Genomic DNA, 24,137 nt, shown 5'->3' on the forward strand with positions numbered 1-24,137 from the left:
AATCGACCACAGAACAGACGCAATTTACAGACAATATACACGTCGGGCCTTAGTCGCTGATGCTCCTAAAATCCAACAACAACTTAAAGATATAACTACCATCAGAGGTAAAGGGAAGGGTTTTTACTTTCTTAACGGTGACTACAGTGATCTCGGACAGTGTAAATTCTATACAGTGGGACCAACTGATAATGTTTGACCCATTGTATGTGGGGAGGGCCTCTGGGAACGTGGAAATAACATTAATTTTACTACAGGGATATTTCCCAGTCCCGATAAATACCCCAACTTTAGTAATAAATTCCCACCTTCTGCTTTTCCTATCACTGTTCCCTTCTCCCGGTGACGACTTGGGCATCCCACAGGTAAGGACTTCCCCGCTCTGTGAAAACCACCAGATATGTCAATGTGCAAGATAGACAAATAGTGTACTAAACACTTTCCAAATTGTTGAGAAAAACAACCACTTTTTTTGTAAGGGCCCTCCCTGGCAAACCCATGCGATGCTAGGATTCGCCTCAGTCAGAGACTATACATCCTACTTCCTGGCCTACATTCTTGTAGTAGTGGAAGGGCATCGAGGGCCTTGGTTTTCCAAGGTCTCCGATGTACGAATGGATTGGTCATGTCTATAATTGTGCGTTAACCAAATGGGTATTATATGATCTGGTTATAGTATGACTGCAGTTGGGGGGCACGACCTACCTGGAGGCGTCCCCTCTGCCTGTGCTGACACCACTTCTCCTTAGGCAGCATGGTTGTGAGATGCTGACACTGGTTGCATGGGGTCTGACCGATGACGGAAAGCCAAATTTTTCTGACTAAAAAGACTGACGACCTCCCCCACATAGGTGCCCTGGCCCTATGACTTTAATCCCCCCCCCTCAAACACCGCAGGTACTGACCGCTCCCTCTACTCTACCCTACCTACCTAATAAAATCACTTGGTTGGCTCTCCCAGGTTTAAGAGTCTTCCCTGTGGAGGGTGCCCCTATCTCCTATTCTTCAGATTCCAGGCGGAAGTCTTCCTATCATCCACTTTCTTTGTTTTCACCTATTTACCTAAACTGTCACCCCAGTGCTCTTTTCCACTCTTCTGGCCAGTGATAACAGATGGAGCTGGTATATGGTGCACCTGCGCAATATTCGTAAGGAAAAAATGCAAGCTTGAACCCATACTAAGAAATATCCTGTTAACTTTTATAAGAGCCTGCCGCCAGTAAGCAGTCTGACCGTACAGGTCCTAACAACGACACTCCCAGTGACCCTGGAGGAGATAAGGACCGACCTCAACTACCGACTGCAGCCCTCTATTCCCACAGCTTGACGTGACATGATGAAAGACCGCAAGAACACTAACATATTCACTATATTCAGAATATAGTGAATATGTAATACAGACTTTGAAAAAAAAAACAGATATATCCCCTATGCCCTCGTTTAAAAATCGGAAGTGAATCAAGCAGGAAATTAACACTGCTTCTCTTTTTGTCTGCAAAAAGAGAAGCAGTGTTAATTTCGTGCCTGATTCACTTCCTGCCTGTGCACGAGTCCGCACTTTTGATACCATGCATGATGGATCATGAGCCTCATGTTGTCGACGCCAAATCCGTACACGACCATCCACGGTGTGGAGTAAATTACGTGACGTGACTCATCCGACCAGCACACCTTCTTCCAGTCTTCTAACGTCCAACTTGCATGTTCTTTGCACCAGGCGAGTCTTTTACGCCGATGAACCTTGGTTAGGAGAGGATGCCGTAGGGGTTATCTGCTGGTATAGCCCATACGTGCGAGCGTGCGACACATGGTCATGCCAGATATTGTTCCGGGTTGGCCCATGTTAACATCTAGCCTTTGCACAATATGAAGCATTTCATAATGGATGGATCGGTCTGTGACGTATAGGTGTGTTTTGATTGTTTCCAATGTTGGAGTGGAGCGAAGGGCGGGCGGTGGAATGCACCAACAGCACTTTACCCAAATTAAGGGTGCCGAAATCTGTCCGATGAGCATCTTCACAGTTATGAGAAGCCCTTATTCCTTAATGAGTTAAAGGATCCACTGAATCTCCATCGACATTGCCGGGGCTGTTATGCGCTGTCGTTATGGAAGTCTTGCTTTCCAGTTAGCCCAACCTAGCAACAACAACTCATTTGGCAACATTAGCTGCTGAGTCCCATATCACAGTGGTGGATAAGATATTGTCCTGGTATACTTTATTACTACGCGGTCCTTAAAATGTTGTAGATCTTGTTTTGCCCTCCATCTGAATTCGCCCGTATGGGACGACAGTTTTTCAATCTGCAGATTAAATCGCAATTTGTGGTCAAATGTCACACCCACATCAGAATGTGATGTAACATGAGGAATGTCGTATTGTTAAACGATGGTAAGTTCACATATGGGGTAAACTTTACTGAGAAACTTATTAAGGCAGATTTTGATGAGTTAATTTTCAGTCAAAAATGTGCGAGATAGGTAGATAAGTTACTAAGTGTTCCATTGAGGTCTCGATAGTCTGAGCAAGATCTGCTTAAGGTCGTCGGCATAACTCAGTAGATGTTGGCTGTTCCTCAGTACTTGTGCGATTATTGGTGTAAACAGTAGTCCCGATAAGACACCATCTAAGGATCGCCTTTAGTCACTTCTCGCTCCCATATTCCATTTGTAGTTTGGAGCCTTTCATCCCATTTTCGTTGGTAAAAATGGCGTATGATTAATAAACGCAGGATTATAATGCAATTAAGGCTTCTCTCTCTCTAAGGATATCAGTATTTACTTTTTCTTATATAGTGTGAAAGAAAAAATCACGGCCAAACTTCGGGTGAATCATACGAAAATACACAACTCCTTTATAAATCCATTGTCAATCCCTGAAGTTGCCCCTGTATAATCTCTGGAAAGCCCATATTCCTTATTCGTTGTTGGATGTAAGGAGTACTTAAACCCACCGGTTTTATAACATCTACTGAGGATGAATGAGATCAAAAGATAACTGAATGAAGGTGGCAGGATTAACAAGAGGTAATATCCCCCATGAAAACAATGTCCTGAAGAAGTACAAAAATATTCTGGAGTTATGTACACTGTGTCCCAAAAAATCTTTATTATTGAACTGTGGTTGTCACACGAAACATGTAACGAATGAGAGTGTTATAGGCTAAAATCGATTTCATTTTAATACAAAATCACTCCTCCATTTGGTTCCATTCGGTTTACTTATTGGAAATCCAGTAAACAGGGTAGGAATGGTACGACAAGTCTATCTGAGCATACAACACGCTGTGAATCTAGCAACCTAACCTATCCACTCCATCTGTAATACGGACACTTACAGAGAGGAGAATGAAAACGTCCATTTCTTGTATAAATACCCCCTTACATCGAACGCACGTATCAACGCGTTGCATGAATAGAAGCACTATCAGAACTTCCATACGACATCTTAAGCGATTCGAGCTATTTGTTCAAAAACATCCCATTTCCAACTAGCCTCCAGCGTATTAATGGATGTAATAATAAGATGGTAACATTTCTAAGGGTATACAATCAGTTTCGAATTCTCTCTCCGATGTTCTTTTAAAAATGGTTAAACTTGCTCGCCTGTCGCAGTTTCTTCCGTTGTTGACTTATAACCTTTCCGCGTTTGATCCATCACTTCTATTCGCTTCCAAGAGGGGCTTTCGGTCTTTAATACGTATTCTTAGTTAAACATGAGATAATGGATCAAGGACATGCATTACATCCCTTTCATATGGTATATTAACTGCTGACGGGGTAAGACCTGCGTCTATCTGAAGAGATATTGGGGGCTAAGAGGGGTGTAAAGCCTCAGGGCCAGATGGTGTGCATCCCATTACACTGAAAAAGTCGGTATTAACGTTACTAATGGTAGGATTCCCGTTAACATTACTATTGAAGGGTTTGGAGTGGTAGCGTGAACGTTGTAAGAAGTTGTCTGCAAGTGCAGCTGAGGCAGAGAGTTTGGCTAAATTTAAGGAAAAGTTAGATGCACATTAACACATTAATCCCTTCACCTTTTTTGTTAAGGGATTAATGTGAATTTTGTTTTTCTTCTGCCAGATGTAAATAATAATGGAAACAAGAAATTAAAAAATAGATTGGTAAGTAAAAGAGAAGAAATATATGAAATAAAATAGTGATATCGAAGAAATATAAAGAATAAGAGTGAAAATAATAGCAATTATGTCGATAAAAATTAGAAAGCTGCAGATAAAAAAAGGAATGGAAATCGGAAGACGGAGATGAAAATTAAAAAAATTGGGAAGATGAAGGGGTGAAAATTAAGAAACTGGGAAGCTGAAGATGGTGAGAAAGGAAATAATGAAAATAGAAATGAAGAAAGGGAGGAAATTAGAAAGATAAGAGATGAAACGAATGGAAATTGGGAAGATGAATATGAAAAAAAGGGATGAAATCAGAAAGATAAGAAGAGAATGGAAATTGGGAAGATGGAGAAAAAGTGAATGGAATATGGAAAGATGGAGAAAAAGATAATTGAGAAGATTGAGAGGGAGAAAAAGATAATTGGGAAGATTGAGATGGAAACCGATAAGACTGAGATAAAGAGAATGGAACTTGGAAAGATGAGGATGCAGAGAATGAAGAATGAAGAGGAAGCGAATGGAAATTGAGAACAGGAACATGATGAAAACGAATTGAGAAGAGGAACATGAAGAGAATGGAACCTGGAAAAATGAAGATGAAAAAGGAATAAAATCAAAAAGTTAAAGATGAAGATAACGGGAATTGGGAGGCTGAAGATCAAGATGAAGAAAGGAATGAAATCAGAAAAATAAAGATGAAGAGAATGGAAATTGGGAAAATAGAGATGAAGAGAATATATTAGGAAGATGGAGATGAAGAAGAAGAGAATGAAATTAGGAAGGTGGAGAAGAAGAGAATGGAAATTTATAAGGTGAAGATGAGAATAGAAATTGGGAAGATGAAGAGAAAGGAAATTGGAAAGATGAGGATGAAGAATAGGAAGAAATTACAACGATAAATATGAAGAAAAAGATGAAATTAAAAAAAAGATAAATATGAAGAGCATGGAAATTGGGATGATAAAGATGTAGAGAATGGAAATTGGGAAGATGAAGATGAAAAAAGTGGAAATGAAAAAGGGAGAAAAGTGGAAAGGAAAAATGAAGAAAACTGGAAACATGAAGATGATGAGGAAGAAGTTGATGATGATGTGAAAATTTCTAATCGAATAAATACGAAAAACGTGGAAATGAGGAAGATGAAGATAGGAATGGAAATTGAAAATACGAAGATGAAGAGATTGGAAATTATGAAGATTAAAAGGATGAATTAGGGAGATTAAAAGGGTGGGTGAAAAATAGACAAGTTAAAATTAAGAAAATGGAAATTAAATCGATGAAGACAATAGAAATTAGGATGACAAAAGATGAATAAGGAGTGGGATGATGGGATAAGGAAGATGAAGGTGATGAGAATAAACAAAGGCCAAAATTATGGAAAATTAAATAAGAAAAATTAGGTACACATCACACCAGTGGTGGAGATCCAATAGTGAGTAAGTGAGAGAGAAAGAGAGAGTCCAGACAAACGCGCCGCATCCAACTTTGTGAGTCTCTTGGGCTGGTGTAATGACCCACGGAATCGGTCGAGACAAGACACCAGTGATTGCAGAGTTCCCGTCGTAAACATCACGATACCACCTGCACAAAGGATGAAAATAGCCCTCCGGGTGATTTCTTTTACATTCTCATTAGCTTCGTGAAAACTTAGTAACCAGTAGCAACGGAACATTGGACACACAAATGGAAAGGAGGATTATCATTTGGCGCCTGCTGGAGAGTACATTCTCGCAGTAATTGAAAAGGGAATAAAAACCCGCGGGAGCGGTCTACGAAGATACTCCATTCCGTCTGAGAGATTCACGAATAAAGTGAAGCAAATTATAAATGGGAGGAGAAAAAAAAATTTAGCTCCTTTGCAGCGGGGGTGTTTCTAATCACGAACGCGATGGCACAGATCTGAATGGTTTATGAAAAACAAAAAGTAATGTACCTCGTCAGAGTAATCACCAGAAAGAATATTACTACTTAAAGAAACTTATTACTTCTAGCGAGTCCCCAGAAAATAATTTTCTTAAAAAAACACAAAGCCTTAAAAGAAAGAATAATAATTCTTAGCATCTTCAGGAATTCAGAGAGGAGCGGTAGAGAAAACTGAACACACATAAAATTGTGATGACGTCACACTAAGTGGTATTTAAAATCTACAACTTACCTCATGAAGGTGATCACTCCAACACTGCTAATGTTTTCCACAAGCTTCTGCCAAGTGATCACCACAAGTTTCTTTTGATCTTCCGATAGAGTTGGAGGATTGGGTGGCAAAATATTGGAGTTTGTCTTCACCGATCCATTCTGACCACAGGCATTTGTGTCCTGACAAGACTTTACGTTCGCATCAGCTGTTTTACTCTGCTGGCAACCCATGTCGAGGGGCTGAGCATGGCATCAGCGAAGAGGAAGTAATGTGCGTTGTACAGCAGAGGAACCTCTCATCGTTAGTAACGAATCTCAGATACGAGGTTAACAAGTGTGCCTCCTCACTTGAATTTTCCCAACCGGAAAATTGCCAATCCACTCATGCACGCCCTACTGAGGTTGTCCGGAGACCTTCTAAACTTCGACTTTTCAACTTAAACACTTAATCTCGCCTAAGTAAATCTTCTCCGGATTTCTTTTCTTCGGTTTAATCAGTTCAGATTTTTTTTCTCCTCCTTAGCGCATCGTGAAGAGTTACTACGCGCTATTCAGATACCATCGCGAACAGAAGGATGTAAGTCTTCATCCGATCAAAACACTATGAGCGTTCTTCGATCTCCAACGCTTCTCTTATAGCGAGTACAGAATGAGGGCGCTGATAACACAGTTGCTCCTAGCAACGCAACAGTCACAGGGCGTGCAAAACAGAAGGTAAAACAAACGATCAGATATGTCAAAACACAAACAAAAATCTATTAATATACAATTTCCGGTGTGAACATTGCAATTAATGATTTGTTCAACTGATAGAAAAACATAAAGATCTTTGAACTCGTTATCTTGTTGAACAAAGGAAAAAAGTTTCGATTTTCATTTTCAAAATCCGTAAATGTTTCGCAAATAATTTTTGGTTTATTCGTGTTTTTTTTTTTTTTTTTTTTTTTTTTTTTTTAGAGGTATTGAAGATTACGTGGACATCTTAACTTTGATAATAGAGCCATGAAGAACGTTCTAAATTTATTGTGAAAAGGTTTGCCACAATGATTTCCAGAGCCCAGTTCGATTTTGCCTAAAGAGTACTGCAGTTGGTGGGAACTGTTGTTGTTGGGTTTTAGGAGCATCAGCGACTAAGGCCATGTTGCTCCATGTACATTGTATGTAAATTGCGTGTCCTGAGGTCGATTTTCTGTTTGATGGATCAAAAACCACTTTCCGGGAGAAAAAATCATGCTAACCTCGTCTGAGACCGACTAATACAGCTGTACTATGAAAAAGACCCATAAAAATTCCTCACATCATCGACAGGATTCGAACTCAGATCTTTTCCACCCAGTGTGGGGAGGATGGCGGTCTTACCAACTGTGCTACTCGTGAGGGTGGTTGGGAACTGTATACAAGAATCGGACCATGACTGTTTACATTTTGGACGGTACTTCTAATTCTTAGCTAAAAAAACGCGGGTAAGTTGTATTTCTGATCCCGTTTCATCATGATGATGGCATGATTTTTTCTGAAAAAAAAAAAAAAAAAAAAAAAAAAGAACAGACAGCAGCCATGCCTGAAGCCAACTAACTCGGCCACGAAGTGAAAAAGCCCATAAAAGTTCCTTAAGTAATTGCAATCAGCGTCCTCCGATGTAGGGAACTCTGATTATAACTACTAGGCTACCGAGAGCTGTTTTTGTAAAGCTCTTCGCTGGTCCAGCCTCAAACGAAGTTACAAGAGGTTCGATGTACACTAATTAGCAAGAATTTCAGCGAGTTCATTGTCCTATATGAGTGTTAGTTCAACATTCTTCCCATTGAGAATCTGGCCACCTGAAATCTTTAATCAACTACAATATCATTCACGGAATCCCATAACAGATCAGGACCAACAAAGCAAAGAGTGACTTTGATCTGGACTGCATTTTCTCAATTATCATTACTGGATCGGAATCCAGCCAATGGCGAAAGTTTAGTGATTAGTGAGTCTTCTGTTGCATATAAATAAATATTTATTTATTGCAAATACAGCAAGCCCATCACAGCACTAGGCTAGGGGCATAAATTCAGTACATAGGATCAGAGTAGTCCTGTTTCTAGGATAAAAATGGGATGTCTCTGTCAGAGGCCCTATAGATTTCGTGGCAGCGTCCTCCGGAGTAGGAGACACTCGTTAAAACCACTATGCTACGCGAGAGCAAGTTTTGTAAAGCTCTTCTTTGGTCCAGCCTCATACGAAGTTACAAGAGGTTAGAGGTGAAATCCCAACAACCAAATAATTGGTACACGCTGCTCTAGTGGCTTTCGAAAAACGTGGCTGCCACAAAGATTATCAAGAATTGCAGCGAATTCATTATCCTATATGAGTATTAGTTCATCATTCTTCCCATTGAGAATGTGGCCACAGGAAATCTTTAATCATCTACAATATCATTCACAGAATCCCGTAACAGATCAGAACCAACAAAGTGTCTTACAATGATGTGAAACCAAAGAGTGACTTCAGATCTGGATTGCATTTTCTCAGCTGTCATTACTGGATCACAATCCACCGTATGGCGGGAGTTTAGTCATTACTGAACCATCTGTTGCATATGTTCAGGGTAGTCCTGTTTCTAGGATAAAAATGGACAGTCTCTGTCAGAAGCCCTATAGGTTTCGTGGTAGAAAATACAGTTGAAGCAAAAGTGAGCGAGAAAAGGGTCTTGTAATTGTACAACCATCCAAGCTTTGGATAACTGTCGGTAGATGGCAGGAGATCACCACGTCAAACAAAACAATATAACCAAAGTTTTCTCGGTTTTAAACTACTGCCATCTACCGGCAGTTAGCTGAAATTGTGTGGTTGTACGGTGGCGTTGCTACTCTGCGAATTAAACGATCACCCTGCCTGAATAAAGATCCCATAATATCTTTTACTGGGCATCAAAACTAAGAGTGCTGTTAAAATAAATAATATCTTTCTCTTGCTAGCCATAGATCGATCCTTTCCAAAATGCCTCGGAAAACAGATATGGCTGGAAATGTTTTATATATAAACAAGAAACGAGATAAGTTACAATCATAAAATCTTTAAAGTCAGAAATAAATCTAAACTTAAGACCAGGATATCGACTTTTTCCATAAACAGGGAGATCAGATGACTTTAAGAATATCGATTAGGTCTTCCTGGGTAACAATTTTTTCCAAGAACAGAACAGAACTAACAAGTGGTTTTGTCTGAAAGGATTCAGCAAATATAGACATGATGGATTGCTCTCATAGCGAGCTTTTCCAGTCCTAGGAGTCATAAAACTTTGCTAAGCCTAATTAGCAAACTCAGCCCCTGATGCACTAGGGTGATTTACCTCAAGGCCTTTTGACGTTTGGCGCATCCACAGTCGATGATCTTAAATGAAGTTTATTACTGTCGATCAATTGCTGATAATGTTTCTGAAAGGTAGTCAAGGTTACAGAAGGTTGATGGCCATGCTCAGGCGCCTGCGAAGTGCTTACGGGGGATAGTTTCAGTGGTAGTAAGGGTGTGAGACACATTTACAACTGTGTCTAAAGATCTGACATCACGTGACACCAAAGGGTGCTCGAACAACTTGAAGTTCGGGACATTAAACACAGTTATGGATTCGAAAAATCAATAAACGTTACATAATTTCCAAATCTTAGATCGGACACACTTGATGTCAAAATCCTTAGAAGCTAAAAAATGCACCTTCAGAGTAATTCAATAGTTTGAATTTGAACTACTATAGATCATCATAATTGAAAAATTGCAATCAATCCAATATAAAGAAAGATTTAAATTCAAAATATACATGATTTTATTACTCAAGTTAAGAAAGTCAATTATAGGAGAACAGATTTTAAAAGATAACAGTTGAACATACATGATAGGAGATTTATTGAGGTTATAAAAACTTGGGGAAATAATAAAATAAAAGCAATCCAAAAGCTAAATTAAAGGAAATATATTTCAAGCCCTCGCAATTAGTACAGTGGTTGCAATCACTATCCTTCCAGACTGTAATGGAACAGTCCAGGATTCGAATTTCTACTCGAAATTCATGAACGTTGCCTAGTTTGAAGAATCCCGGTTCCTGACGTTTCACGCTGAGAAAGGACCAGGACATGATTTTATTTGGTCCTTCGATTTTGATTTTTGATTGGAACTCATTTGACTGTTCCAGATTCTACGGATTAAAGCAGTCCTGGAGATTTCTTCAGAAATTCTCAGGGCTACTTTAATCCGTCCTTTGGCAGACTTTGTAGATTCTTTTCTAGGCCATAATTAATTTTAATCCGTTAGGACAGAATCCGTACAATCTGTGTGGTCCTGCATAATTGAATTATGAACGTCGGGGAAACCATGTGGGCAGAATGCAGCTTTTATTATGATTTTTGTCGATGAAACTTATCAAAGATGATACCTTTAGATTGTTTGGAATTACTTCGATGAGTCCTTCGATATAGTCCTCTGATGAGGAAATTTAGATGATAGTTGGTGTTGATCACAATTAAGTTTGAAATTTTGCAGTACGGGAAGTACCTTTGGAAGATTGTGATGTATGAGATCAAAGGCTTGAGAACCTCTGGTTAAGGAATAAGCGCTTAAGCCCAAATCCATCATGATCGAGGTTCTTTTTTTGTTTGTTTCTCATACTTTAGTTGTAGCATGTTAAATTCACCCAACAAAAGTACAAAGGATTATTTGCAGATGATGTACGCCCCAGGCTGAGTTAAGTTCTTGTAGGGCTATTGTGACGATGCAAGAATTTAACTCTGGAGAGGAAGATACACCAAACACACTTAAAAATAACAGTTGTCAACTTTAAAAAAAAAACACAATGTTTTTCAGAGTTATCTTAACTTGGAACCTCTCTTAAGTCAATGACAGAGAGTGAGATAGAAGACGATCACTTCTCCACCATGTCTCCAGACATTCATTGCTGATGCAGTAGTAGGAGAGTTTTTAGTCTGATCAGCAACTTAGGCCATGTTGCGCCTTATGTAATGTGTCTGTAAATTGCATGTGTTCTGTGGACGATTTTCTGTTTGCCGGACGAGAAAGTGGAGTTTCCGGGGGAAAAAACCATACCACCCACGCCTGCGACCAACTAACACAGCCACGTTGTGAAAAGGGCCCAAAAAAATTCTTGGCGTCATCAATGGAATTCGAACTCAATCCTTTTCCAAACGGTGTTGGATACATATTTTGAAGAATGCCATCTTGTCATCAGAAATTGGCTCGGAATCTACCTACAAAAACATAGTGGGTAATTAAGCAGATCACTTAAGACACTTAGGACAAAATCTGTACAATCTGTGTGGGTCCTGCATAATTGAATTATGAACGTCGGGAAAACCATGTGGGCAGAATGCAGCTTTCACTTAGCTGGCAAACAATTCATTGAATTCTTTGGGAGAATCCTAGAGTTGGTGATCTGATCAGCAATCAATTAATATTGATACAAGATTTAGGAATGCAATAACGTTTAACTATCCACGGAGTTGCTAGTGACGGATTTCATATGGTGTCAATAAAGGGTCCCTTTGAAATATGCAGGTGTCCGTTTACTTTGTATAGTGTTCAGTTTTTTTTTTTTTAATATATTGGAGTTCTGTGAAAAAACTGGTTCAGAAAAAGAGTTTCTCGGTAGAATGGCTGAAGAGCACGCAACTATATCATAGATGTCTTACAAAAAATGTTGAAGATCGAACCTATCAAAAATACAATTTTTTGACGATGTTCAGTATTTCAAGAATTGTTTATAAACTACAAGAAAGTTTTCAGAAGTACTTGTAAATCACCACTGAAGTGTTTTTCTTCAAGGGTTGTAAAGATACGCCGTTGTTCAAAGTCACTGAAAAATTGTGAGTTTTTCTTCCGCATTCTTGGAGATGATTCCAATTGTAAAAGAACATTTTTAACCTTCGATGCTCAATGGACAAAGAGGATGAATGGAATCCTTTTTAGAATATAATTCTACCTCAGTATAACATGAAAGACACGCCTGAAGATATCTGAACATGTTAGAATACTGTACTACTCGAACTCAGTTCTTTTTCACCGTGTACACGAAGTAGTGTACCGGATGAAAAAGAACTGAGTTAGAGTCCTGAAAGACCAGAGTTTCCAGGAGAAAAAACCATGGTACCCTAGCCTGAGTCCGACTAATTCGACCAGGTTGTGAAAAAGTCTATAAAAATTCCTGACGTCATCGATAAAATTCGAACTCAGGTCTTTTTCACCTGGTGTGGGGAGGATGGCCATTCTACCAACTCTGATACTCATGAGGGCTAAAATGATTACGTATACCCTTTTGCTTTAATATATCTGTTCTACTGTGCCCTCCTGTCTTCTCTGATGTTTTCTTTTCGAATCAGTGGTGTCCAGTAACTCAAATGTATAAAACATACACGGACTATTTTTCTTTGCTTCAAATAAAAAAATTGCTTCTCTTCGTAGATACTTCTGCCTACTACGACAGCGGTTTCACGTCTTTCCTAAATTAAAGAAGAGCGAGATGTTGTGTCTCATTCCTTGACAACATTAAACCAAAGTATTGATTTTCCCAAGAGTTTGATGTTGCTAAACGTCAATGTTCCGCACTTTAGTGCCAGAGAGCATTCGGCGTTTCTACAGTCAATATATGAGGCGTGATGAAAAAGTTCGGGGATTTTGTGTCTTTAAAATTAAGGTGTTGTAGCGAGTTGTGACTTGTCTCAACATGTTAGTTGACTCTAGACAAGATGATCCATGGACACGTATCAGACAAAATGATGATATACACTCCCCATAGTAGTGGAGCCCTCGTGGGCAGAATCGCCGTCCTCCCCACACCGGGTGGAAAAGACTTGAGTTTCCAGTCCCATCGATGAGATGAGGAATTTTTATGGACCTTTTTCACAACGTGACAGAGTTAGTCGGTCTCAGGCGAGGTCAGCATGGTTTTTCTTCCGGAAATTCGGGTTTTCCGTCCAGCCAACAAAAAATCAACCACAGAACACACGTAATTTACAGACAGTATACATGGAGCAATATGGCCTTAATTATTGATGCACCTAAAACCCTGCTCTAACAAAAACCCCATAGTTGTACCACTTTAATTTTTTTACTGCTAACAGTATGGTGATGGTAAGGGTCCATCAAGAGCAGCTCGTGCGGTGTTGTGGGTGATCAGTTAATTGGGACTGGAGACAGACCACCAAGCTTATCGACATCTTCAGGAAGATATCTTGCCCAGATTTCTTGGTGTTCCTCTCCAGACAAACTAACCAAGTAGTCTGTTCCTTATTTCAATTTTTATACATACCACGAATTATAATACTTTAAAATGTATATAATGTGCGATAACATATAATTCAAATTTAAATCATTTTAAAATTAAAATTAAAAACTAGTTCCTTTGCAGCTCGTTGCCTATATACCACTATAAAGATAGACAGCAAGACAGAGAGAGAGAGAGAGAGAGAGGAGAAAAATACCTTGATTATAATGCACAGTAGAGGCACGCACTAGGCTGCTTTCATCTCATTAGGAGGTTGATGTAATTATTAATGGAATGTGTAAATATGGAGGGATAAAGAGCTTCTCCTATGACTAGTTTTCTCCAAGAGCTTCTCCTAAACTGTACCAGTGACATTTTTTGCTACCGCCTGTATATTTTCAAGTTTCCACGGAAGCGTGTGATAGCATATATCACGTGCGCTCTCCTCCAGAGACATAAATAATGCATCTGCTAGAGGTCGCAACAAGTCTGGAAAACACTTGGAATGCTTTTTTTCTCGCTTGCAAAGAGTGTGTAGTCTTAGACAGCGCGTGGAATTGGCACATTTTTCTTTCGGAGAAGAAAATATTCGACTGTCTCCAGGAAGTTTTAAGAATGTAATAAATATGCAATTGGCAGCTGTTTCGTCAGTGCTATTTTGGAGTTTCTACTTTATAATTTACATCCACTGGGGTAAATATGAAATTATTTATCAGGCACGAATTTTTAGTCAATAATCCCTATGTTTGTTTATAGCACATGGTTTTCGGTGCCACAATTTCAAATTTGGGAATAAAACACATGTAAAACTACGATTTTCGCATTTTCACAACGTGTCTGAGTTAGTCGGTCTCAGGCGTGGGTAGCATGGTTTACTCTCCACCAAACATGGGTTTTTCATCCAGAAAACCGACCACAGAACACACGCATTTTACAGACAGTATACACGGAGCAATATGACCTTAGTCGCTGATGCTCCCAAAATCCCCTTACAATGACAACCACACCAGGTGCGTCCATCAGACTCCTGGACTTTGCAGCGATTTATCACGTTCAGCCACTGCTGTAATATTAAGTTCTTCACTCTTTTTGCACAAGAATAATCAATGACGTCATTGCTGGGAATATCGGCTTTGGTTTACAAGCAGCTACCATGGTAACCCATTTTGTGAAGTGTTTCTATGGTGTTTGTTGGTCCTACACTTATTCTGGTCCTGTCAATTGTCGCTCAAGTCAGCCCATTAAGGGCAATTTGCAATTTTCTCTCACTTCCGGTTTCAACTGTCAACATGCTCTGCGAGTCATTAATGGTATGGTGTTCTATATGGCTTGGGATGAATGATGAGTTTACTTTTCGTCTGCCATTAGCGTACGATGGGACACCATCCACATGTCATTGAACTTACACGCTTATCCTGCTTTTACCTGGTTTTAGTGGATAACCAATAATGGTCTCAATGATTGGGCGTTTTTTGCTAAATCACCGAATAATATATCATTGTCTGATTCTTGCAACACACCATTACTCATTTTAAATTTTTTTGAAAATTTAAAATCTGGATGAAAAACTTGGGTTTTTCATCCAGCGAATAGGCAAACAGACCGAAGAATACACACAATTTCAGACAATGTGCACTGGTGCCTCGTAGCCTTATTAACACACAAGAGACCTCACAAAGCTATTGCATAAAAGCACAGCTAGTAATGAAAATTACGTACATAAAAATAAAAAAAAATAATAACTTAATTCCTAAACTTATTTCTAGGAATAAGATCAGTATCATTAATAATATCAATCAAGAGTTTGGGATTTTATTAAAAAGTTCGGAGACTGAACCTTTTTGGGAAATAACGAAGTTTACTCGCTATACGGATGGATCTACATTGAAGGAAAGCTCATGGTGTCCTATCGATGATTTATCGAAGAATATCCTGTGGAGATGGGGAGGTCATAATCCCACTTTATAAAGTAATTGTAAGACTGCATCGTAATACTGTGTCCAAGTATGGAGACCTCATCTGAAAGGAGACATTCGGCTTCTGGACTGAGTCCAAAGAGGGGCAATTCCCAAGGTGAGATCGACAAAAGGGCGACTGTACAAGGAAATACTTTGATTATGTGAGCTAAAGAACTAGGCAACCAGTCACCTTAGAAGGGACATGACTGAGGTTTATAAGGCTCTGAGAGGGGTTAGTAAAATGAATGAAGGTGGAATTTTTACTGTTATGAAGAATTCCATAAATAGGGAACATTAACAGGGGAAATGGTTCAGACTAGATTGTAGGAAGTTTTCTTTTAGCCAGCGAGTTGTTGGTTGCCTGAACAAGTTGAGGCTGACAGTTTGAAGAAATTCAAAGATCAACTGGATAGTTACTAAGTGAGGAGGGAAGCTCAGCATTTATATTTTCTGACCTACTCTTTTCTTTGCCAGAGTTCATCAAAAGCCTGTGGCTAATACTAAGTAGTCTTCTTGACAATGCGTACACAGACTCCAGATTTGCGACATTCAAAGGAGATTTAAGTTTAGAAAACGAAAAAAGTGCCTCGCACGAAATTTTTGAATGGAAAGGGCAATGTGTGCAAGGACGTTGTCATAATGCAAGAGCCAATTCCCCGCAACCCAATTTTTGGATCTTTTTCTCCGAGTGGCGTCCCGCAACCACCATAAAAATGTTTTGTAGTAGTCCTAGTTCACTATTTCACCATACGGAATAGATTCATAATTAACAATGCCAATGAGTCAAAAAAATTGAAAATTTTTTTGACTCATTGGCATTGTTAAATTGATTTTCACATTTGATCAAGATTGGGTTGCTTTTTTTTTTTTTTTTTTTTTTTTTGGACCTTGAAGAAAATGAAGTCTTCTGTTGAAAGGGCTGGGCCTTTGTTTCTTGATTATAGCCATATATCCATAATTAGTCATTCCCGACATTCGAGAACTTCTTTGTGATCGCCAGTGATGTTCAAACTTGTCTGAAACGTTATTGCATTCCTAAATGTTGTATCAATATTAATTGCCTGCTGATCGGATCACGAACACCAGCACTCAACTATTCGTTGCACTTTTCAGTAATTTGAAACGATATTTGATGAAAATTCGCTGGCTAGTAAAATCGTCATTTTAAAACACAAAATATCTATTCAGAGCTGGCCAATTCAGACTGAGTACAGATAATCGCGCAATTCATGAGTCACTGTACAAGAATTTATCTATTTCAACTAGAAAACTATAAAAGACAGAGTTACTAAAACCTGGAAAAACCCTCCTGTATCACAAATTGGAAATTTTAAGCAAAGCAAATGTAAATACGTTGCTTAAAAAGCCAGTAATATGAGATGTATCTACACGTGCTGGCCAAAAATTATGAACCTTTGTATTAAGACAGCCACAGCCAGGAGAAATTCAAACAGATGTAAATGAAACTGCGACTGTGGGTAATGAAGTGTTGCCTCATTGGGTATAAAGACTGCACAGGATGTTCGACTGCAGTAATTTGAAGCCAGAATGAGGAAAATGTGTGATCTACCAGACTTTGAAAAAGGTCTTATCGTGAGTGTACGTTTAGCAGACGCCACGATGCAAGAAACCCAAAACATGACAGGTTTCTCAAAAGCATTCGTCTCAAAGGTTTTTAATGGCTGGACAGCAAGCGGTTCTTCCACATCTCAAACGGGTAAATGTGCAGAAAATCAATTCTTAAAGAGCGAAGCCGTTGTACTCTTGGGGGACTGTACGAAAAAAATAGGACATCCAGTGTGCAGCAAATAACATCTGAATTCAACCAAGCCCAGAACTGCCATATTTAAACTCGTACACTGAGCAGGGAATTTAAGAAATTAGGTATTGGCAGTCATGTGCCTATTTGAAATCCACTCGTTTCAGAGAAAAAACAATCCGCTTGCAATGATGTCTAGAACGTCATTGCACAGTGGAACGATGGAAGAAAGTTGTGGTCAGAAGAATTACGATATACTTTTGTTTTGCACTGGTGGCAGGTGAGAGTATGGCGAGAACCACGAAACGATGGACCCTACTTGCTTTGTAAAGACAATCCAGCTTCTGGAGGTGGTATCATATGGGGAATGTTTTGTTGGTAAGGGCTGGATCCGTTGATAATGGTGGAAGGTAGAAGATCATTCAGGAGGTACCTGAATTTTCTATCATTTTTATCAAGGTGATGGCCACTTCATGAATGACAATGCAAAAGCGCAATGGTTCGAAGAGAGCTATTCGGCAACGAAGTCTTCTTCTTTCAACTTTGTCGCAGCTGCGCGATATTTTGCTGGAAGAATGGTTACAATTAGAACCAAAAGCACTAAAACAAAACACGTTTAAAATCCATGACACGCAGCACATGTGCTGTTATTCGAAACAAAGGTGGCTCGATTCGATGCTAAATAAAGTTTGTATTTTTTTGGCCACTGTGTGTATTTCATTTTATTTGAAAACTGTTTCCAGGAGAAAACACCATGCAACCCTCGCCTGAGATAGATTAAGCCACATTGTGATAGAAGCCCATAAAAATCCTTCTTTTCATAGACAGGATTTGTATTCAAGCCCTTTATACTGGATCATTGATACCACTGTTATACCCACGCGTGTGTGTGTGTGTCAATCAATGTTTCTACAAAGAGAGTTTCCAATGGGTACTGGAAGATGTGCCAGAAAACGTTTTTAGAGAGTCTTGTTGGAGAATGGTTACTAGTCTGCGTGGTAGCACAGTGGATACGATCACTGTCCTTTCTACAGGTGTTGTAAAAGGCTGGGGTTCCAATCCCATCAATAATACGAGGAACTGTTATGGGTTTTTCACTCCGTAGCTGAGTTAGTCGGTCTCAGACGCGTGGACAGCAAGGTTTCTTATCGCGGGAAACTTGGAGTTTATGTCCAACAAAACAGGCAAATCGTCCACAGAACGCGAATTCATTGAAATATTACACATAGGAAAATGAGGTCCTAATATATGTTTGAATATATTATTACTGATGCCGTCAGTCTCAATATTGCTATTCCACGTACTGATTCATCAGATGTTCCTTAAAGAAGGAACATTCTCTCTTAAATCGTGAGCAGAGTATCACTTTATATCAAGAATCTGAAATAGCATATACACTTGGTGATCACTGAATTATGACCACATATCTAATACCGTGATGGACCACCGTTTGCACAGATAACAGCCGCTATTCGACTAGGCATTAGTTCCAGTAGATGGCTAAAAACGACTGTAGGGATCTGCAGCCATGCTGCATGCAAGGCTTTCCACAGTGTTGGAATAGATGACAGTTGCGTGTCCATACGCCTCACTTCCCATTCCAAAACATACCACAGGTGTTCAATTTGATTGAGGTCAGGCGAATGTTGAGGCCAATGATGATGGCTGATATCCTCACTGCATTCCTTGAACTACTTGTGCACACTGCAGGACCGATGTATGGCACATTATCGTCTTAGAAGATGCAGTTTCTCTCTGAGGAAAAATGTAACATGGCAGGGGTGTACATGGTCACCTAACAGCTGCCGGTAAACCTCACTAGCGAAACGTTGATCAATACGCACGGGTCCTAGTTCTTACCAGCAAAACATACTCCATATTAAGCAACCACCGGCACCTCTCTCGATAGTGAGAACAGCGATGGATCCATGGAGTCGTGTTGCTTGCGACAAACACAAAGGCATGTAGCACCAGGTATTTTGACTCATCAGATCAGTACACTCGTTTTCAGTCCTCCAGTGCCCAACCAGCGTGTTGTTGACTCCACATCATTCGCCATCTACGATAATTAGCATTGAGATGAAGGTGTCTCTTGGGTCGTCTGCTGTGGAACCCCATATGTCTGGGTGTGCGGCTCAACGCTCTTCACCCTTCGCTTACCAGGAAAATCTACTTTGCTTAGGCCTTTACAGTTCTGTCTGAAGGAGGTGGTTCACCTTAACCACAATACGTGCTCGTGCATCAGGTGCTTCCTATACGAAAGCACCTGACGCACGAGCTCCCACAAAGAAGTCCTTTTAAAGAGAGACCACTGAGCCTATCTAAATTATTGAAGTAATGTTGAAATTTTCATGCTGTTTTAATAATTCTTTATCCTGCAGATATAAATTCCCGGATTCATTCTTTATCAATAAAAATTCTTATTGATAAAGTTTAAGAAGGTGCTCTTCTCCCAACTCTTCATACCATACTATTAATTACTCCCGTGATAAATTTCAAAATTCGGTTAACTTCAAAACAAGAATAAAACTTTTTAAGGAACCATGAAAATTATACTGTGATCAGCAATCTAGAGATTCACTTGTCAGCAATTTCTAAGATGATTACGTTGCAGAACTGGTGTTAAGAGTACTGAATCACCAAAACTGGAAGTTTAAAAATAGTTAATAGAATGTTCAATAGAAACATAGAATTAACTTCTATCCTCTAATCTTCTTGGTGTTCTACCAATTTCTTCTGTACCGGACAGATATTGACGATAGGTCTGAAAGTTTCTCCAAAGAAGAAAACTTTCTCTCTTTTTTAATTAACAATGTTTTAAATATAATTTGCCTTTACATTGCTCAGTCTATTTTTAAAGCTTTTATAATCCATTTAAATTTAAATGGAGATGTAAACTACCTAGTCTAATCTTCATCAATAGACTTCGCATTTGCTCAATCGATTAGAACTTTGAAAAAGGTTCTGAAGGTCGATTTCTTGGCAGAGTAAATAAACTTCTCTAATGAGGTCAACATTGTGTGTACGTGGACGGCTGCATCACACCGGCACCTGTTAAGGTCAATGAACAAGGAACGCGAACACACGAATAACTTCGGTAATGACTAGGCGAACTGGCGGTCGTATAATTTTCAAACCTCCAAAGCCTGAACGCTCTCTCGAAGCGTAGATCCATGTCTGTATATTAGCAGTTGATGGAAATAACTGACCTTTTGTCTAGCAATGACTAATTGAAGTTGGAAAGTCATAAACAGCGACCAGTCATGTGCGGTTTAATTACGAACTACCCTAAGCGTTCCAGCTCTTCGTAAACTGACTTATAAAGTCGATTGTTGATGATTCCCAGAAAGGAGTTGGATCGTTGTTTGACCGGAAGAGAAGATTGAGTTTCTTGAACTTAAACTATCAGATGAACAGTTCTTTCGTCTTATAATTTATCAAGGGAAATTTCTTTCAAAGGTACTGGAGAATTACACTGCCCATCCAATTTATTAGGGAATCCAACAATCTGATACCTTCATGCTGCATTCACGAGGGAAAAAAATTAGCAATCTTTATTCAATAACTATTAGGACCACCTACTGCATGGACGTCTATCCATGCAGTAGGTGGTCCTATGGACGTCTGTCCAACAATCCATTATGATGATGGATTGTTGTATTTAGAACGATAAATGATTTTAAAATATTTCTCGTTTCTTTTTAGTCGCACCTTGTATTTGTCAATTGCTGTATTGTGATCAGTAGAGAACTGTGAAGCCGAACTGCACTGCCCTTTCAAACATATACCAGACGTGATTCAGTGCTGGAGAATGGTACGGCCAGGGTAGATGTTGCGATCTTGGAAATGTTCCTAGATACAATTTTCGCATGGTAGATAGTTGCCTTCAAAGAATTCGTCGCAATCTGGGTAAAATTTAGGCACTGTAGAGTGAATTTACGACAGACAGATATTCATTGAAGATAACACGATCTTCTAATATGAAGACCTTGTCCGTACCAACAGAACATACTCCATATTATGACACCGCCTCCAGCCGCTTCAGTTGTGGATACGAGAGTCTGTATTCGTGGATTCATGAGGTTCAGATCACGCTTAAATCCTACCATTGGGACAAAAACGTTTAAATCGAGAGCCACAATCTTTTTTCAGTCCAGTCTTTGTGGTGGGGGCAGCATCCAGTCGAATCTTTCAATTTTTCGATATTTTATAAAAAGAAATAAAGAAGCTTTCGTGTAGGCACCCGACTACCAAATTCTAGATTTTTAAACTCCCGCCACATAGTTCGGTTGGAAATGGGTGTTTCTTTGCCATAATTTTTCAGTCATTTCCTGAACATTGAACCTTCTTTTCCATTGCATGGTCCCATTCTTGCATTATCCTTTCATCTTCCACTCATTGGATACCTTTCAGATGGCTGCTTTCAGCACACCAGTAATTTCCTTTGTTTTCTCAATTGTGGCTCCTACTAAACGTGTCAAACAATAACGCCTTTCTCTCTTACCCTTGACCCCATTGAATGAGAATCCCAGGAAAGCGTACAGTTTTATTCTGTTAACCAATAAGCATGTGATCATACCATATTACAACTCACACTTAATTATCTGTTAACTCTAATTGCAAAAGGTTTCTAAATTAAGGCGCCTCCGTAGCCAGGTGGGAAGGAGCAGCAGTGCGTAGCACACGCTTCTTGATTAGACCGGGGTTCGAGCCCGTCACCACCAAATACGGAGGATGCGGAAAGGTTAAGGAATGACCGCCGCATATCCTGGAGCAATATGGCCTTAGTTGCTAATGCTCCTAAAAACCAAACAACAACAACGTTTCTAAATTTTGGCCAGTGAGTGTATGAAGTTCAGGAATTTTGCTGGTAGGCATGAAAAAAGGTAATTATTCCACTCTGTTGGATAGACCAGATCTTGAGGACTGAATACACGTCTGCAATTTTAATTTCAGGTAGAGGATCTGCTGGGATACGGTTTTGAAAAGATGTAAATTGAGCAATCTAACTTGATCAATTGATATAATAGACGAGATCATATTAATTAATAAACTTTTATTATTCATAAAGGATTGCGCAATTTTCAATCTTATTGTCATGCTAATGGAAAACAAATTTTGCTAGTTATATAAACAAGGGATAACACGTGACCACAGTGCGAAAATTTTAATCGAAAACAGCACCGTTCAGTTAATATGATCTTTTGCATCTTAGAGTTCCAAGCTTTATCGACCGCTCGTATAACCATTTCCTTTGGGGTGCTGTTGTGTGTAATAAGTTTCTTCGGCTTTCTGTTGCTTCTGAAGGATTAGGTACGCGGTATTTCATCTTCGTTCATTCTCCGAAATATTTGGCGTCAACGCTGGCTGATGTTCCGAAGAAAAGAGTTTTCGTGGCTCTTTTGTTCTGCCCATAAGGGAATATTTCCTCATTTTTACGTCGCCTGACCTAATCGATTCCTGCACAGAAATTCGTGTTCCAGACTGGAAGTGCCCGTAAACATAAGTTACCAAATATTCGATTCATTTCCGAGATGAATTCGCACGAAGAGAAAATAACTTTATTACACGGGTTCAATTTGAACAGACAGGCATTTCACCATTCACAAAGATAGTGATTTAATAATTGTTTGTTATTCACAAGGTCAAATCTGTTCTTACTCCCAAAGATTTTATAGTTGCCCTTTGATTCTTGTGTCACTCACCATTCCTTGTAATTCATTTTGCTAATCATCTTTCAAGGCTTTGTATACTTCAATAAAGCCTCCCCTAAAAGATCTAACACTGTTGTCATGCACTGTATACAATTTCTGAGCCGTTTCTCATAGGCATAATGTTTGGCGCTCTTCTTTGCACCAGAAGTTCTACACTGCTCGACAAAATAAACAGAACACGGTAGAAAACGTGGTGTAACTCTTGCAGCTTGCGATGAAGCTGGACAAAATTTGGTATGGTGGTGTACCATAGAATAATTATAAAAATAAGAGAAAGCGAGAAACTTCGGGTATAAGGAACATTTCTAGGGGTTGTATAAGAATTACCAAAAAGGTCACATTACACAAGTCGATACAAGATGCTCGAAAATATGGTCACATGACATCAATACAGCGTATGATCCACAACGGCTAAACAGACCTGACAGTGACAACCATGCTCAATCTAAGGGTGTCTACAAGATTCTGTGGCAATAAATCCCATTCTTACACCAGCGCACACCCCAGCTCACCAAGTGACTGAGGCGTTAGCTGAATTGACTGTCTGCGTGCAATGCGACGCCCAAAGGCGTGCCACACATGTTCGAGTTCAAGGGCGTCCCACACATGATCGTGTTCGCCACGGTAGTCGCTGGACACCTTCAGTTTCAAGATTCCTCCTCCACTTGAGTTCCATGTTCAGTGGCATTGTCGTACATGAAAGAAAATCTGGGATAAGTGCACACGTGAAAGTTGCATATACGGTTCCAGATTCTGTTCTCAATACCACTGTGCAGTTACGGTACCCTAACCAAAACATGACGAGGGGTGCAGCTGTTGATCATTATTCCCACACGAGGACACCGCTTCCACAATAGGTGTTCCTTTCTCTGATGTTGGAGGGATGGTACCGCATACCACATCGTCTCCAGATGAAATAACTGTAGAATCTGAGAACTGAACTGTCCACTTGAACTGAGCCTTTTTAACACAGTCTACTTGGAAATGTTTTCACCTGTGGCCACAGCAACCTCGTTAGATAGTTGATGACAGGACAGGGTTCCGTCTTGCTGTTAGATCCAAATAGGAGATCTGTTCTAGTTGACGTAGCCCTCGCTGTTCTTGTAATGGTTTCCGTCTCCTGAAACTGCTTCCACAGTGCCTAGACGACATGCGTGACACATTACGTGAACGTGTCACCCCCCCCCC

At 39.6% G+C, this 24,137-nt stretch overlaps 1 protein-coding gene across 1 annotated transcript in view; it reads right to left on the reverse strand.

Annotated features, from left to right (window-relative positions):
• LOC150084968 (globin C, coelomic-like) overlaps positions 1-6,863 on the reverse strand; it is a 54,419-nt gene extending 47,556 nt beyond the window's left edge. Inside the window, exon 1 of the mRNA XM_090375675.1 lies at positions 6,286-6,863. Within this exon, the coding sequence (XP_090231801.1) occupies positions 6,286-6,497 (212 nt within the window). The 5' untranslated portion in view covers positions 6,498-6,863. The remainder of the gene's footprint in view (positions 1-6,285) is intronic.
• Positions 6,864-24,137: the final 17,274 nt, after the last annotated feature.

The sequence above is a fragment of the Mastigoproctus giganteus genome, chromosome 6, assembly GCF_048544385.1.
Source record: "Mastigoproctus giganteus isolate SK-2022 chromosome 6, ASM4854438v1, whole genome shotgun sequence".
Taxonomy (NCBI): domain Eukaryota; kingdom Metazoa; phylum Arthropoda; class Arachnida; order Uropygi; family Thelyphonidae; genus Mastigoproctus; species Mastigoproctus giganteus.